At 50.7% G+C, this 15,719-nt stretch overlaps 1 protein-coding gene across 1 annotated transcript; it reads right to left on the reverse strand.

Moving 5' to 3' along the window:
• Window positions 1–12,153: 12,153 nt before the first annotated feature.
• On the reverse strand, window positions 12,154–13,083 carry LOC136787748 (olfactory receptor 14J1-like). Its single transcript, XM_066985066.1, has 2 exons — window positions 12,685–13,083; window positions 12,154–12,426 (listed from the first exon to the last, which is right to left on the reverse strand). The coding sequence occupies exons 1-2, from the start codon at window positions 13,081–13,083 to the stop codon at window positions 12,154–12,156; spliced, it is 672 nt and encodes a 223-aa protein (XP_066841167.1).
• Between the last annotated feature and the right edge of the window lie 2,636 nt (window positions 13,084–15,719).

Genomic DNA, 15,719 nt, shown 5'->3' on the forward strand with positions numbered 1-15,719 from the left:
GCAGCCGGCCCCCCACCCCGCCCAGCCACCCCTATATATTGTTTAGCATGACGCCAGATGGTATGGAATATCCCTCTGGCCAGGTTGGGTCAGCTCTCCTGGGTCTGTCCCCTCCCAGCTCCTGCTGCACCCCTAGCCTGCTTGCTGGCAGGACAGAGTGAGAAGCTGAAAAGTCCTTGGCTTGGTGTAAGCACTGCTCTGCAACAATTGAAACATCAGCATGTTATCAGCGCTCTTCTCATCCTAATCCAAAACAGAGCACCCTACCAGCTACTATGAGGGAAAATTAACTCTGTCCTAACTGGAACCAGGACAGATATCCACCCCTTAATCCATACCATTTATGTCATGCTCAGGTTACACTCTTTCCAATACCTTGTAATTAATCACCATTTTCATCTATGATATATAGCGATTATGGTAGTGATGACATACAGTATTATATGATAATTAACATACTACAATTCAACTCATGGGCTATTCTCACCCAGTATCAAATCCCCTTGAGGTACACACCGGGCCTCCCCATTCTTTTGCATTATCCACCCAGTGCATCCAGGTCCCTGAGCAAAAGCAATCCCACGAATGCGTTTGCCTTTTCCTGAGGCAGGAGTAGCCCAGACTGTTTTACCCAGCATGTTTCTTACGTGCACTACAGGAACTTTATCCCCTTCTACAGTGTGTAACAGGTTTGATTGGGCAGGTCCAGCTCGGTTGGCAGATCCCCTGGTATTGACTAACCAGGTGGCCTTTGCCAAATGTTTATCCCAGTTTTTGAATGTCCTAGCACCCATTGCTTTCAGTGTAGTCTTTAACAGTCCATTGTATCGTTCAATTTTTCCAGAGGCTGGTGCATGATAGGGGATGTGATACACCCGCTCAATACCATGTTCTTTGGCCCAAGTGTCTATAAGGTTGTTTCGGAAATGAGTCCCGTTGTCTGACTCAATTCTCTCTGGGGTGCCATGTCGCCATAGGACTTGCTTTTCAAGGCCCAGGAGAGTGTTCCGGGTGGTGGCATGGGGCACCGGATATGTTTCCAGCCATCCGGTGGTTGCTTCCACCATTGTAAGTACGTGGCGCTTGCCGTTGCGGGTTTGAGGGAGTGTGATGTAATCAATCTGCCAGGCCTCTCCATTTTTATATTTCAGCCATCGTCCTCCATACCAAAGAGGCTTGGACCATTTGGCTTGCTTGATTGCAGCACATGTTTCACAATCATGAATAACCTGTGCTATAGTGTCCATGGTCAGGTCCACCCCCCCGATCACGAGCCCATCTGTATATTGCATCTCTACCTTGATGGCCTGAAGTGTCATGGGCCCAACGGGCTATAAATAATTCACCTTTATGTTGCCAGTCCAGGTCCACCTGAGCCACTGCAATCTTAGCAGCCTGATCCACCTCCTGGTTGTTTTGATGTTCTTCAGTAGCCCGATTCTTGGGCACATGAGCATCCACGTGGCATACCTTTACAACCAGGTTCTCTACCCGGGCAGCAATATCTTGCCACAATGCCGCAGCCCAGATGGGCTTGCCCCTGCGCTGCCAGTTGTTCTGCTTCCATTGCTGTAACCACCCCCACAGGGCATTTGCTACCATCCATGAATCAGTACAGAGATAGAGAACAGGCCACTTTTCTCGTTCAGCAATATCTAAAGCCAGCTGAATGGCTTTCACTTCTGCAAACTGACCCGATTCACCTTCTCCCTCAGCAGCTTCTGCAACTCGTCGTGTAGGACTCAATACAGCAGCTTTCCATCTCCGATGCTTTCCCACAATACGACAGGACCCATCAGTGAACAGGGCATATTTCTTCTCATTTTCCGGTAGCTTGTTGTACAGTGGGGCTTCTTCAGCACGGACCACCTCCTCCTCTGATGATATCCCAAAGTATTTGCCTTCTGGCCAGTCCATAATCACCTCCAAGATTCCTGGGCGACTGGGGTTTCCTATTGGAGCCCACTGAGTAACCAGTGCAACCCACTTGCTCCATGTAGCATCAGTTGCATGATGTGTAGAGGGGCCCCTTCCTTTGAACATCCAGCCTAGTACCGGCAGTCGGGGTGCCAGGAGGAGCTGCGCTTCAGTACCGACCACTTCCGAAGCAGATCGAACTCCTTCATATGCTGCCAATATCTCCTTTTCAGTTGGAGTATAGCGGGCCTCAGATCCTCTGTATCCCCGACTCCAAAACCCCAGGGGTCGACCTCGAGTTTCCCCAGGTTCTTTCTGCCAGAGGCTCCAGGTGGGACCATTCTCCCCGGCTGCGGTGTAGAGCACATTCTTTACATCTGGTCCTGTTCGGACTGGCCCGAGGGCCACTGCATGAACTATTTCCTGCTTAATTTGTTCAAAGGCTTGTCGTTGCTCAGGGCCCCATTCAAAAACATTCTTCTTACGGGTTACTTGGTAGAGCGGGTTTAATATCAGACTGTAATTTGGACTATGCATTCTCCAAAACCCCATGACACCTAGGAAAGTTTGTGTTTCCTTTTTGCTAGTTGGTGGAGACATAGCTGTTATTTTGTTGATCACATCCATTGGGATTTGACGACGTCCATCTTGCCATTTTATTCTTAAAACCTGGATCTCTCGTGCAGGTCCTTTAACTTTATTCTGTTTTATGGCAAAACCGGCCTTCAGAAGGATTTGGACTACTTTCTTCCCTTTCTCGAAAACTTCCTCTGCAGTGTCACCCCACACAATGATGTCATCGATGTACTGCAGGTGTTCAGGAGCTTCCCCCTGCTCCAGCGCAGACTGGATCAGTCCATGGCAAATGGTAGGGCTGTGTTTCCACCCCTGGGGCAGCCGATTCCAAGTATATTGGACTCCCCTCCAAGTGAAAGCAAACTGTGGCCTGCACTGTGCTGCTAGAGGGATGGAGAAAAATGCATTAGCGATATCATTTGTGGCATACCACTTGGCTGCCTTTGATTCCAGTTCATACTGGAGTTCTAGCATGTCCGGCACTGCAGCACTCAGTGGTGGCGTGACTTCGTTCAGGCCACGATAGTCCACTGTTAGTCTCCACTCACCATTAGACTTTCGCACTGGCCATATGGGACTATTAAAAGGTGAATGAGTCTTGCTGATCACTCCTTGGCTCTCCAGTTGACGAATTAGCTTATGGATGGGACTCAGGGAGTCTCGGTTGGTGCGATATTGCCGCCGGTGCAAAGTTGTGGTAGTGATCGGCACTTGCTGTTCTTCAACCGTCCGCAACCCCACAACAGAAGGGTCCTCTGAGAGACCAGGAAAGGTAGACAACTGTTTAATGTCCTCTGTCTCCAAGGCAGCTATGCCAAAAGCCCAGCGGAACCCTTTTGGGTCCTTGAAATATCCTCTTCTAAGATAGTCTATGCCAAGGATGCACGGAGCATCTGGGCCAGTCACAATACAGTGCTTTTGCCACTCATTCCCGGTTAGACTCACTTCAGCCTCCAATACAGTTAACTGCTGGGATCTCCCCGTCACACCATAAATACAGATGGGCTCTGGCCCTTTATAGCTTGATGGCATTAGAGTACATTGTGCACCGGTGTCTACCAAAGCCTTGTACTTCTGTGCGTCTGACGTGCCAGGCCATCGAATCCACACAGTCCAATAAACTCGATTGTCCCTTTCCTCCCCCTGGCTGGAGGCAGGGCCCCTCTAGTCCTGGTCAGAATCTTTGTTTCTGTGTTTAAAGGACTGCCTGCTGGAAGTTGGAGCAGCAAACTTTTCAGAGAACCCCTTTTTCCCAATTGTTTTCTTTTGCAATTCATGTACCCGTGCCTCTAGGGTCGCAGTAGATTTTCCATCCCATTTTCTCATGGCCTCTCCATGGTCACGTAGGTAAAACCACAGGGTGGTGCGGTGTGTGTGCCCACCATATTGTCTTCCTTGCACGGATGAACGTTTACCCCTAATAGCTGAGACACTGGTTTGTACAGGTGGGGAGGAAAATAAACTCTCTTTAAGTTGGTGGACATCTTCAAATAGTTTCTCCAAAGTATCCTCTTTTAGCTGGTGGACACTGGTTCGTTCAGGTGGAGGGGAAGATAAATTCTCTTTAAGTTGGTGGACCTCTTCAGAGAGTTTCTCCACAGCCGAGACACAGGCCTGTAGGGAAGAGGAGAGATTTCCTTTGTACTGCCGGAGTTGTTTAGCCACTTCATCCACTGTGGGTTCCTCATTCTCTTTCCAGGTTAGTATTGCCAATGAGCTGGCATATGATGATGGTGTACTCCGTACAAACTTCTGCCACATGGGTTGTGTACACTGGACTTCATCTGGATCTGTGGATGTTTGTGCATTGTCTAGGTCCTTATAAATTACTTCCCGTACGGCCAATTCCCTCAGGTACTGAATTCCTTCTCCATGGTTGTCCATTTGCCTGGTAGACATACAAGTTCTTCCTTGAAGGGATACCTTTCCTTCACAGCTGACAGGAGACGCCTCCAGAGGCTGTGAGATCGTGTTCCAATTGCTTTGTCAATGCCTGCGTCTCTAGCAAGGGATCCCAGCCGCCTGGCTTCCCTGCCCTCTAATTCCACACAATTGGCTCTGGTGTCCCAGCACCGGAGCAGCCAGGTGACAAGCTGCTCACCTATACAGCGACCAAAATCTTTTCGCACATCTCGTAGCTCATGCTGGTATAGAGTCCGGGTAGTTACTGTTGATTTTTCGACATCCTCATCCTCATCTTCAGTCTCCTGCACCTTTGATGGCCCAGCCTCGTCTTCTCTATGCCCAAACTTAGCAGAAGACTGTCTGCGTTCTAAACGACCTGAGCCTCTATACCATTTTTTCACCTTGTCTACAGGGGCAACTTGCACTGCTACAGCTCGTTTCTCTGACCCAGACGCAGGGTCTGCCACAGGGGTTGGAATACCCTCTGCGGGGTCAACTTGCACTGCTACAGCTCGTTTCTCTGACCCAGACACAGGAGTGGGAGCAGCTGCAGGAGCCGGAGCTAGGTTGATAGTAGCATCAATTGCAGCTCGATAGGCACAAGCCAGACCCCAGCACGCTACAGTGATTTGCGTCACTTTGGAACTGCCAGAGTCATGACACCTTTTTTTCAAGCATTCTGCCAGCTTTTTAGGATTTTGCAGTTGTTCAGGGGTGAATGTCCAAAACACTGGAGGTGACCGCTGCTCTAGAAACCTGCCCATATCCTCCCACACTCCCTGCCACTCGCAACTATCCCGCCTCAAGACAGATCTCCGGATGAGATTCCTAAGTAGTTGTTTAACCCTCAACAAAACCTGAAGCGCATTCAGGAGACATAACAACAAGAGCAGGCTGGTCTGAGTATCCCAAGGATATTCAACATCTCGGAGAACCACCGTAACTAGCTCGGGGGATAAGAGGGTGGTGAAGGAGAAAGGGAGAGTGAACAGGGAGGGAAACATGTCTTCCCCTGTCCCCTTCACAGATTGGCTCCCTAACGAAAACAGGCAATAGGTGTAATTGCTAATAGTTGCCGAGATATGGTTTCCAAAGTATAGAGTCGACGTCAGTGCTGAGTACAAATACCAGGTTAGAGTCATGACCAGAAATCTCATCATTTCATAAGCCATTGTTACACCGCACAGTACCATAACAATCTTAAACCAGGGCCCGGAAAGGATAAACAGTGCAACAGGGAGCACATACAGAAAGTAACGCACTATAAAACTCAGTTTGGAAAACAGGCACAGCAGACTGCAGATTAAGGCGATCACCATCGTGACTAGCAACTATTAAGCAGGTCCAATACTTATACCAATTTTAGTTTAACACACTCTGGTCAAATCTGTCTATATCTCAACCCTTCGAGCCCCACGTTGGGCGCCAAAAGGACTGTTGTGGTTTAACCCGGCTGGCAGCTAAACACCACACAGCCGTTCGCTCACCCTCCCCCCTCCCTCTCTGGGATGGGGGAGAGAAACGGGAAAGTGAAGCCTGTGAGTTGAGATAAAGACAGTTTATTAAGACAGGAAAATAATAATAACAATAATAATAATAATAGTGATAATGATAATAGTATTAATAATAATAATGTGTAAGAAAACAAGTGATGCACAATGCAATTGCTCACCACCCGCTGACCGATGCCCAGCCTATCCCCGAGCAGCCGGCCCCCCACCCCGCCCAGCCACCCCTATATATTGTTTAGCATGACGTCAGATGATATGGAATACCCCTTTGGCCAGTTTGGGTCAGCTGTCCTGGGTCTGTCCCCTCCCAGCTCCTGCTGCACCCCCAGCCTGCTCGCTGGCGGGACAGAGCGAGAAGCCGAAAAGTCCTTGGCCTGGTGTAAGCACTGCTCTGCAACAATTAAAACATCAGCGTGTTATCAGCGCTCTTCTCATCCTAATCCAAAACATAGCACCCTACCAGCTACTATGAGGGAAAATTAACTCTGTCCTAACTGGAACCAGGACAATCCCTAAACCTAAATGCTGCTCCACACCCTGACAGGAATTCACTACTCTAATGCCTGACCTCCAAGAATCCCGTGAAGCCAAAACTCAGCCCCTTACCTTTACACTTGCTCTCTTGTTCACCCTGATCCCTTCCGTTTACACTAGCATTAAAATGCTCTTTTTAATCCTAGAGAAATTCTTACCAGTGCTAAAGCAAACCCTAAAGCACAAAGTTTACCATAGCCTAACCACAGACCTGACACCCCAAGCAGAACACCAAACCCTCCCACTAAACAGTTGCTTAATCTCTAACCCAAAGCCCCTGTTCCTGTGCATTAACCTCCTCACCTTAAACCCTCTCCTAAACCTTAACTCTGAGATCATGAAAGCCATCAGAAAGCTGATCCCAATGAAAAGACTGATATGGGGAGGTCAGGAGAAGCATGGACAGGAGAGATGTGAGATTTGGGGGAGGCAATAGGGGCTTGGCCAGCAGAAATTAAGGAATTTCTAGAGGTAAGAGGGTTCAGGTTATGCTGATGCTGCTGTAACGGTGACTTAAAACAGTCATGTTAGGCCCTTCCCCAGTTTCAATCAGTAACCTTAATTCATAAATCGAAATGCTACCCCACACCCCGACAGGAATCCACTACTCTTCTGCCTGAGCTCAAAGTATGCACTGAAGCCAAAACTCAGCCCATAGCCTCTTTCCCTTACCCTTACTCTCTTGCTTACCTTGATCCCTGCTCTTAGCACTAGCTTGTAATTGCTCTATTTAACCCTAGACTTCAAGGGTTAAACAACAACCAAAAACCTAAACAAAACCCTAAACCACAAAGCCTGCCCATCCCCTAATCACAGACATGACACCCCAAGCAGAACATCAAACCTGCCCACAAAATATTTGCTTAAACTCTAACCCAGAAAGGTGAGCCCTGGTCCCTAAACCCAAATGTAAAAAGTAACCAGACAAAGCCCTCGTTCCTGTGCATTAACCTCCTCACTTTCAGCCTCTCACCTGACCCTTAACGTTAGGTGCTTGGCCCCTTGCGGCAGGGCAGGAACTGTGAGGTTGCTGTGCAGTCGCATGGCATTCAGAGATGAGTGTGAGGAGCCATGGGTCTGGTCGGTTTGTGGGCCACAAGGATGAGATGGGTGGGAATGCTCTGCTGAGCTCAGCTCTGCCTCAGGATCTCCTGCCCCAGCAGGAGGAATGGGACTGGGGCAGTGACTGGGAGGTCACTTCTGTCTCTGCAGCTGATAGGGCAGCAGCAGGAACGTGTCACGCAAAGGGACTGTGAGGTCCCTTGTGTCTGGAGGTGGCAGGTCACCCTTGGCTTCTCCCTGGGATGTGCACTTTGGGGCTGACATCTGCCAGTGGCCCTGCTAGGCCAGCAGAAGGCCCCTGCTTGGCATGCTGCCTGTGGGATCCCCTCTGCCTCCATCCCCAGGAGGATCCAGACAGAAAGAAGGCCCGCACAGGGCTTGTCCTGTCCCTTCTGCTTGAGTCCAGGACTGCACAGCAGGAGGCACAAGGCTTGGCTGTGTCTAGCCAAGAAGCTTCAAAGCCAGCAGCAGGCCCAGGGCTTGGGAGATGCTGGTGAGCATCTGTGATCAGACTCTAGCTTTGTGTTTCAAGGAACAGCTGGTGAGGGTTGATGAGATATTGGTGAATTGATGAAAAGTCCTGGATGAGAGCAAAGTGGTGGACAGAGATGGGTGTCTGCAGACTTCAAGGAAATAGGACAAAGTATGGGACAGCATAGGAAAGCCTGCAGAGGAGAAGGCAGAGGGTGCTGGCAGGAATGGAATGCCCCAACAGCCCTGACCTTTTTGTCCCTTTGCCTAGAGCTTCTGAGGAGACGAGATAGAGTCATTGCAATGGGGCCTCACTGCTTCCTTGATACCCTGTGCAGGGGTGGGGAGGTGTCCTAATGAAGTTCTTCTTGTGGCATCACACTGCCCACCACATCATACAGACCCCAAGAAGAGCCCTGAGCCAGACGGGGGGGTGCAGGATCTCCCCTCGCAGGGGCTGGGGTCAGGCCTTGGCCCTTCTGCTTCACCAAAACCAGCCAAGATTTTTCTCAGCACAGTGCTTTGCCTGTCTGTAATCATGGCCTCCAATGATCTGCCCTAACAAGTCCCTGGGGAGGCTTTGTTAGGAACAGCCCTCAGTGGGGCCCATTAATACTCCAAGTCACTTCAACTTTTCCTTTTGACTTTACTTTCTCAAGCAGTTGCATCATTCTCCTCTCAGTACCTGAGCTTCATAGACTGAGCACCAAAATACACCATGGAACTCATTAAAAGAGAGAAAGTCCTAAGGAGCCGTATCTCTCCCTCAGTGTTCTTCAAGTGTTCAGGACTTGTGCAGGTAATTGGAGAGCTTTCATGGTGTAGTTAAGGAGGAAGATTTCAAAGAGCATCTAATAGAACTCTTTCCTCATTTTAAAGGCTGAATTTTGTTGCATTTCAGCTTGGAGCATCATTCTCCTATAGGTATTGGTCTAGGGTTTCTCCTTTGGATCCCTGCCTAGTGTAGGAAGAGCAGGGTTTTTCCTATTGAAAAGCAAAGAATAGGAAACCATGCTGCAATTTTCAAAAAAAAAACCACCAATGTTCATGTTCCTCATTTTGTTGCCTCCAGTGATGTTTACCTTCCCAAAAGGATGACTGTACATGATATATTTTACACTGATTAATAGGAAATTTAAAATCATAGTGTTAATATTAATCCATATCATACTAATTCAATGAGAAATGATGAGTTTCTTGCTAAGGAAACCATTAGACAGACTGCTGAGAGATGGGCGAGCTGGAACTCACTGAAACTCAAAGCAGCAACTGGGTTGGTGAGAGCGGTCTGAATGATCAAAGAGTAAGGGGAGTTGCTCTGCTACTTAAGTACTAAAGTAATTACTGGGTATTCAGGCAGAGCTTTGCTGTCAGACAGTAAGCAAGCAGGACATGAAAGAGACCAGAGCCCTTTGGAGGATTCGTATGTAGCCAGGTGGAGTTCCCAGGGCACCTCCCCTGCCAGCAGTGGTCTTTGTCCCTGTAACTGCAGCCCAGCCTGTTAGCGTTCATGAAGACACATAATCCACAAAGTGATTATATGAAGGTGCTTTATTAGGTGCCGGAAGTTAGGGGCATGCCTGCCCAAATCTAACTTCGTCTGATTTGTTCTCTTAGTTCTCTTTTATATCCTAAGATATTACATATGCATAAGGTTTCACAACTCATCTATGCATATTCATTTCCTAGCTCCGCCTAGCCTCGCTTCGTATGCTAATTATCTTATCAGTCCTTCTGCGCTTGCGTACTACTCAGTGGTGGTCATCCGGGTGGTCGTAGGGATGAAGTAAGATGTCTTCATCAGAGCTGAACTTTTTAACCTTTCTTTCTCACGCATGCTCTCTGAGCCCTCGGTCTCAGTCCAAACCGCAAGGTTGGTTTGATCCAGTTCCCAGGGTTCAAGAAGCCCCAGTTACCTAGAAGTCTTGCAAATTGAGCATTCTTTTAATCCTCCTTACTCCTCATCATGAATCGGTGCATTCTCTCATGCTACCCTTGCACATATATTTTGTATCTTCCAAGCGCAGCCCCGGAACAGTACATCGCAAATGTAACATATTAAGCAATATTGTATTATTTCATCTTCTATTACTAACAAGCCCAGCACAGGAAACCCCTTCAAAGACAACACCCTAGTTCAGTGGGTTCCTGGGACTGACCTAAATCTGAAATGGCCATTGGAAACCCAAGATACTCTCCCTTATTCCTACGAGACACTTGAACATCCGTTTACCTTCCTGGGTCATCTTTAGCAAACTCAGGCTGCAAAACTCAAGTATAGTACGCTTCAAATGGCTGAGACAGAACCCATCAGCTTGTCCCACTTTCGAAATAGTCCCCGTCCAACTCAGGTTTTGAAAGAGAAAAATGTGAAATGACCCGTCAGCTCAACGCGCAGAGTAAGGGAATGTCATAGATATTGTGCTGGAGTGTCAGAAGGCAAAAAGCACTGCATTGTGCCTCAGACTACTCAAGGAGACCTAATCCAGTTCATCAGCGAGATAAAGCAGAGTGAAGGATGTTGAATTGTGTCCTAACATGAAGAAAGATGTACATCACTGCTGAAGGAACTGTCTTTTTGTGCCATCACCAATGCAAATTACACAAGAACTATATCAAATAAAGGTAAGCTGTCCCACCCTGGCCCTGTCACACCACGGGACAGCGGAGGGACCTTTCTCACTTTCAGCCTCTTTTTCAGAGAGGCTTTGCCCTCTACCTGCGCACCACGGCGCAGAGCCTGGCCCTGGATGCTCCGTGAGCGCCTTGCAGGTCGTGGCAGGCTGCGGTGAGGGGACAAATGCCCTGGGCCGCCTTCCTGCTCTGCCCAGGCCAGCAAGGGCCCCGAGCGGCCTCGTGTCCCCTGCCCCTGCAGCTCTGGGCTCCCTTCCCCAGCCCTGGCTCTGCAGCACCAAGCCCTGCTGGGAGCCCTCCCCTGCATGCTGCCACCGCTCCCTGACACTGCTGGTGCCCTATGCCGGGCACTGCCCAGCCCAGCCCAGCCCAAATCCTGCCCACCTCTCCCCACCTCCCGGACCTCTCCCCAGCCCAGCAGCCCAGGCTGGGCTGGCCCCAGGCCAGTGCCCACTGCAGCCTGCTGCAGGGCTCTGGGCACGGCCAGCACAGCCCCAGCCCCTCGCAAGGCACCGCAGCTGCTGGCACAAAGGCGGCTCTGGGCCTCCCCAGCAGCCCCCGCGCTGGGGCCAGCCACGGCTCAGGAGATGGAGGGCCGTGAAGCTGCAGGAGCCCTGCCCTCCTGCCTGGGACATCCCCAGCACAGAGTGCCTGTGCCCCGCAGGGCCAGCCCCGCTCCCCAGGCCAGCACAAGAGGCCTGGCCCAGGCACAGTGCAGCTCCAGATTCCTCTCCAGGATGCCATTTGCCATCAGACCCAGCACCACTGGGACAGTACCAGGCCTGACAAGGCCAGTTACTGTTTGCTGAGCCATGGACAGCAAAGAAGGCAGCTCCCAGTGCAGCCCTTGGTCCTTCACCGATCACTCTGGGGTTCTGATCCATTGTGAGGCCCAGAAAAGCAAGAGGTCTGGTCAGGAAGCAGCTCCTTGGGTGTATTCCTGAAACCAGGTTTGCAAGAGGCGTGCAGAGATATTGAAGAGATGCCAATGTAGGGATAACAGGACTGTCACCAACATACATGGGCTCTCAGGACTTATCCAAATACAAGAAACACAATGTGGAAGCCAGAAGAGAGCAGCACTTGAAAGACCATGTCCTGCTGCTGGCCATGGCCATGGCTCCAGGGAAGCAGCAGCCCCGACCCGAAGGCAGCAGAGAGGCAGAGCCCAGCGGGCAGTGAGGGGCAGCCGCGAGGGCCAGCGGGGCTGCTCCTCCCTGTGGCAGCTGGGCTCTGGGCCCTGAGCCCCTCCTATGTGCTGGGGCTGCTCCCCCAGCTGCACAGGAGATGGGAAGAGACGGCAGCTGATAACAATGAATTTCTCCTGTTTTTTTTATTGTATTTATCTACACATGAAGCCCAGTTTTGTAAGTACATGAGACTATTCGGTTAAAGTAAGTTAGAAAATATAACGGGCAGAATGTTAGGAATAACATTATTTAAACGAAAACCAAAACTTGGAGAATATATTCATAAAGACAAATAATAAAAAATATTTTCCTGTTTCTGAAATAAACCTGGAAATCAAGTGAACATTAATGGTTCACAAAAGCATGTGTCCAAAGAGTTTCCTCACTGCCTCCTTGAGGTCCTGGTTCCTCATGCTGTAGATGAGGGGGTTCACTGCTGGAGGCACCACCGAGTACAGAAATGACACCACCATGTCCAAGGATGGGGAGGAGATGGAGGGGGGCTTCAGGTGGGCAAACACGGCAGTGCTGACAAACAGAGAGACCAAGGCCAGGTGAGGGAGGCACGTGGAAAAGGCTTTGTGCCGGCCCTGCTCAGAGGGGATCCTCAGCACAGCCCTGAAGATCTGCACATAGGATAGCACTATGAAAACAAAACAGCCAAATGCTAAACATGCACTAACCACCAGAAGTCTAACTTCCTTTAGGTAGTCTGAACCTGAGCAGGAGAGCTTGAGGATCTGGGGTATTTCACAGAAGAACTGGTCCACAGCATTGCCTTGGCAGAGGGGCAGGGAAAAGGTAGTGGCCGTGTGCAGGACAGCATTGAGAAAGCCACTGCCCCAGGCAGCTGCTGCCATCTGGGCACAAGCTCTGCTGCCCACGAGGCTCCCGTAGTGCAGGGGCTTGCAGATGGCAGCGTAGCGGTCATAGAACATGACAGTAAGAGTATAATATTCTGCTGATATAAAGAAGAGAAAGAAAAAGACCTGTGCACCACACACTTGATAGGAGATGGCCCTGGTGTCACAGAGGGCATTGGCCATGGCTTTGGGCAGAGTGGTGGAGATGGATCCCAGGTCGAAGAGGGTGAGGTTGAGGAGGAAGAAGTCCATGGGGGTGTGGAGGCGGTGGTCGCAGGCTATGGCAGTGAGGATGAGGCCGTTGCCCAGGAGGGCAGCCAGGTAGATGCCCAGGAAGAGCCTGAAGTGCAGGAGCTGCAGCTCCCGTCTGTCCGCGAATGCCAGCAGGAGGAACTCGCTCACAGAGCTGATGTTGGCCATTTCCTGACTTTGGACACTGCTCTTTCTGTTGAAGAGGAAAAGGCAGAAAAAGGTTAGAACATAATTATCTCAGGAAAACCTATTGCAAGTCTTAGAGCACCCCCAGCCCAAGCCTCCCTCTTTGCAGGAGAACCTTTCTGCATCTCCCCTGCTTGAGCTGTGGCTGGTGCTGGCTGAGGGTGGTACTGGGAGCAGGGGCTGCTGTGGGCTCCAGAGGAGTCCTTCCTGCTGTGCAGCAGGAGGGAGGCAGGAACATGGGGGAAACTCAACTCCATTCGACTTGTCGGTTCCTGCAAACAAGTCATCTGAACGCAGAGCTGAGCTGTAGGGATTTTGTTTGCTTTATTTTATCCCAGTAGCCCCTGTAAAGCTTAGGATAGGTATTGGATGGTTGAATGCCCTCACATTTCCTGGACACTCCAGCTGATATTTTATGGGAGTGTCCATTAGTGAAGACTGAGAAGAGCCCTTCTGTCCACCAGTCCTGTTCTCAGCTGCCTTGTGTCACCCCTCTCTGAGCTGCGCTATCATAAGATTGAGGTGTTTCCCTGAGAAGAAAGAGGAGAATTCTGCTGAGGAAGAAGGGCCACAGCAAGCCAGAGGGAGCTTGGGAGCTTCTCTTCTTTGCATGGCTTCACGAGCTCCGGGGCAGCTGGCAGAGAGCCCGGCCTGGCCAGCCAGGGCAGGGTGTTCTGGGCTGACCAGGGGCACCTGGCTTAGGGCACTCCGAGGGGTTTCTGCCAGAATTCCTCACCTCGCAGTGCCATCCAGCAGGACTCCCAAAGCCTACTGCATTGCCCACTGCCGTCCCAGAAACAAGACCCTGCAGGAGACCCTTCCAGGACGTGCAGCTGCATGGCCCTGCAGCCAGAGACGTAACTTGTCAAGGGCTGTGCAGATTTCTCCTGCAGGCAGCTCTCAGCATCCTCCCACTGCCAACAGCCTCCAAGCCCTCTCTCCTTCTCTCCTGTCCCCGTGCCACCTGCGGTCAGAGCCCCCAGCCCTGCTGCGCTGTGCACAGGAGCTGCTCCTGGGCAGAGCTGTCTCTCTGCACCACGGCCCTCTTGCCACAATCTCTCTCTGTCCCAGGAACCCGGCCCAGCTCAGCACCAGACGCCCAGCCCAAGGCATTGGAATCCCCCCTCGGGGGGCTTTGGGGAGGAGCCCACGAACCTCAGGCACTGAGAGACAATTGAAGACATCTCTCAACAAGTCCAAGTCAGAGGCAAGTTTCCTGCAGTGTCCCCCTGAGGGCCAGCACTGACACAGCCTCCCTTGGAGCTCGTTAGAGCAGAGCATTGGAGGCAGTGAGGACAAGGAGACAAAGGCAGTGTGAAGGTGACCCTGATGTGTAGACAAACTGGATGTGTGTCATCAAGCACAAGGGCCAGGCCTTGACCGCCAGCCCCTGGGAAGGGAGATCCTTTCCCTTCACACACTGCTGAGGGCTCTTCGTGGGGCAGGAGGAGATGGGGATGTGCATGGCCAAGTGCAGGGAATGGTATGAGCCCTGCCTGGTTAATCAGTGGGGATGAGGAGGTCCTGGTTCTTTAGCAATACGCTGTCTCTTCATAGGCCTCAGTGACAGAGACAAAAGCCATAGCCTTGGACACAAAGATCTCGGTTTGTTGGGACCTTCAGCCTTGCCTATTTCCTTGCTCCTCTGATTACCAGAGTATCGTAGCGTCTCCCAGACATGCACCTCTTTCGCTGCTGGCTGTAGACCCTTGTCCATGTGCTGTCATATGGTGTCTTAGCTGAGTAGCTCGTATGAGACCACTCGTGGTGCCCAGGCCCTTCTCCTCCTGGGCACTGCTCACTCAGCAGGGTCCCAGTCTGCCCTGATGTGTGGGGTTCCTCTTCCTCTGCTGCAGGACTGGGCTCTTCTCCTTGTAAAGGTCAAGAGGTTTCTGTAGGCAAAATCATGCAGTTTCTCAGGGTTCCCCCACTCTGATGCTCCATTCTGACAGGTGTTCATGTCTGCAGGCAGACAGTTCCACCTTTCTGTGTTTGTGCTGTCTCTGACAAGACAGCAGCATCAGGAGCTGCAGGGAAGTTTGGATAATACAGGAGTAACCAGCTGAATGGAATTGCAGCACAGAGTCACAGAAGGGCAGGGGATGGAAGGCTGTCAGGTTCCACCTCCTCTGTGCTGTGCACCTCTTCTGTGCTGTGCTCTTCTTTTGTCTGCACCTGTGTCCTAAAAGATATGGAGCTGTGCAGGGAAGTATACAGATGGGTTAAAGCCCAGGTGGATGTCAATCCATCTATTACTGTCAAAGACAATAAAAAATCTTTATAGAAACACTCTAATAATGGAGGATTCAGGAGCTTCATCATATTTTATTGTCTGTGGGAGGAAACCTGGTGACAAGAGATGAGGTGAAGGCTGAGGCACTTAATGCCTTCTTTGCCTCAGGCTCTAGCAGCAAGACCAGTTGTTCCCCTGGACATTTCTTCTTCCTCACGGCCAGTGCCAACCTTCCAAGGTGCACTTTGTGGCAGTTTTTTCTCTCCTGCTCATCTCCACAACAAAACAAAGCTCCATCAGGGTGGAAACTACTCCTGAAGCAGGCATCCCAACCCATCAGGCTCCTTGCGGCCTGTCAGCCAAGCAGAGAGAAGTCACATCTGCA

This window comes from Anser cygnoides, chromosome 30 (assembly GCF_040182565.1).
Source record: "Anser cygnoides isolate HZ-2024a breed goose chromosome 30, Taihu_goose_T2T_genome, whole genome shotgun sequence".
NCBI lineage: Eukaryota > Metazoa > Chordata > Aves > Anseriformes > Anatidae > Anser > Anser cygnoides.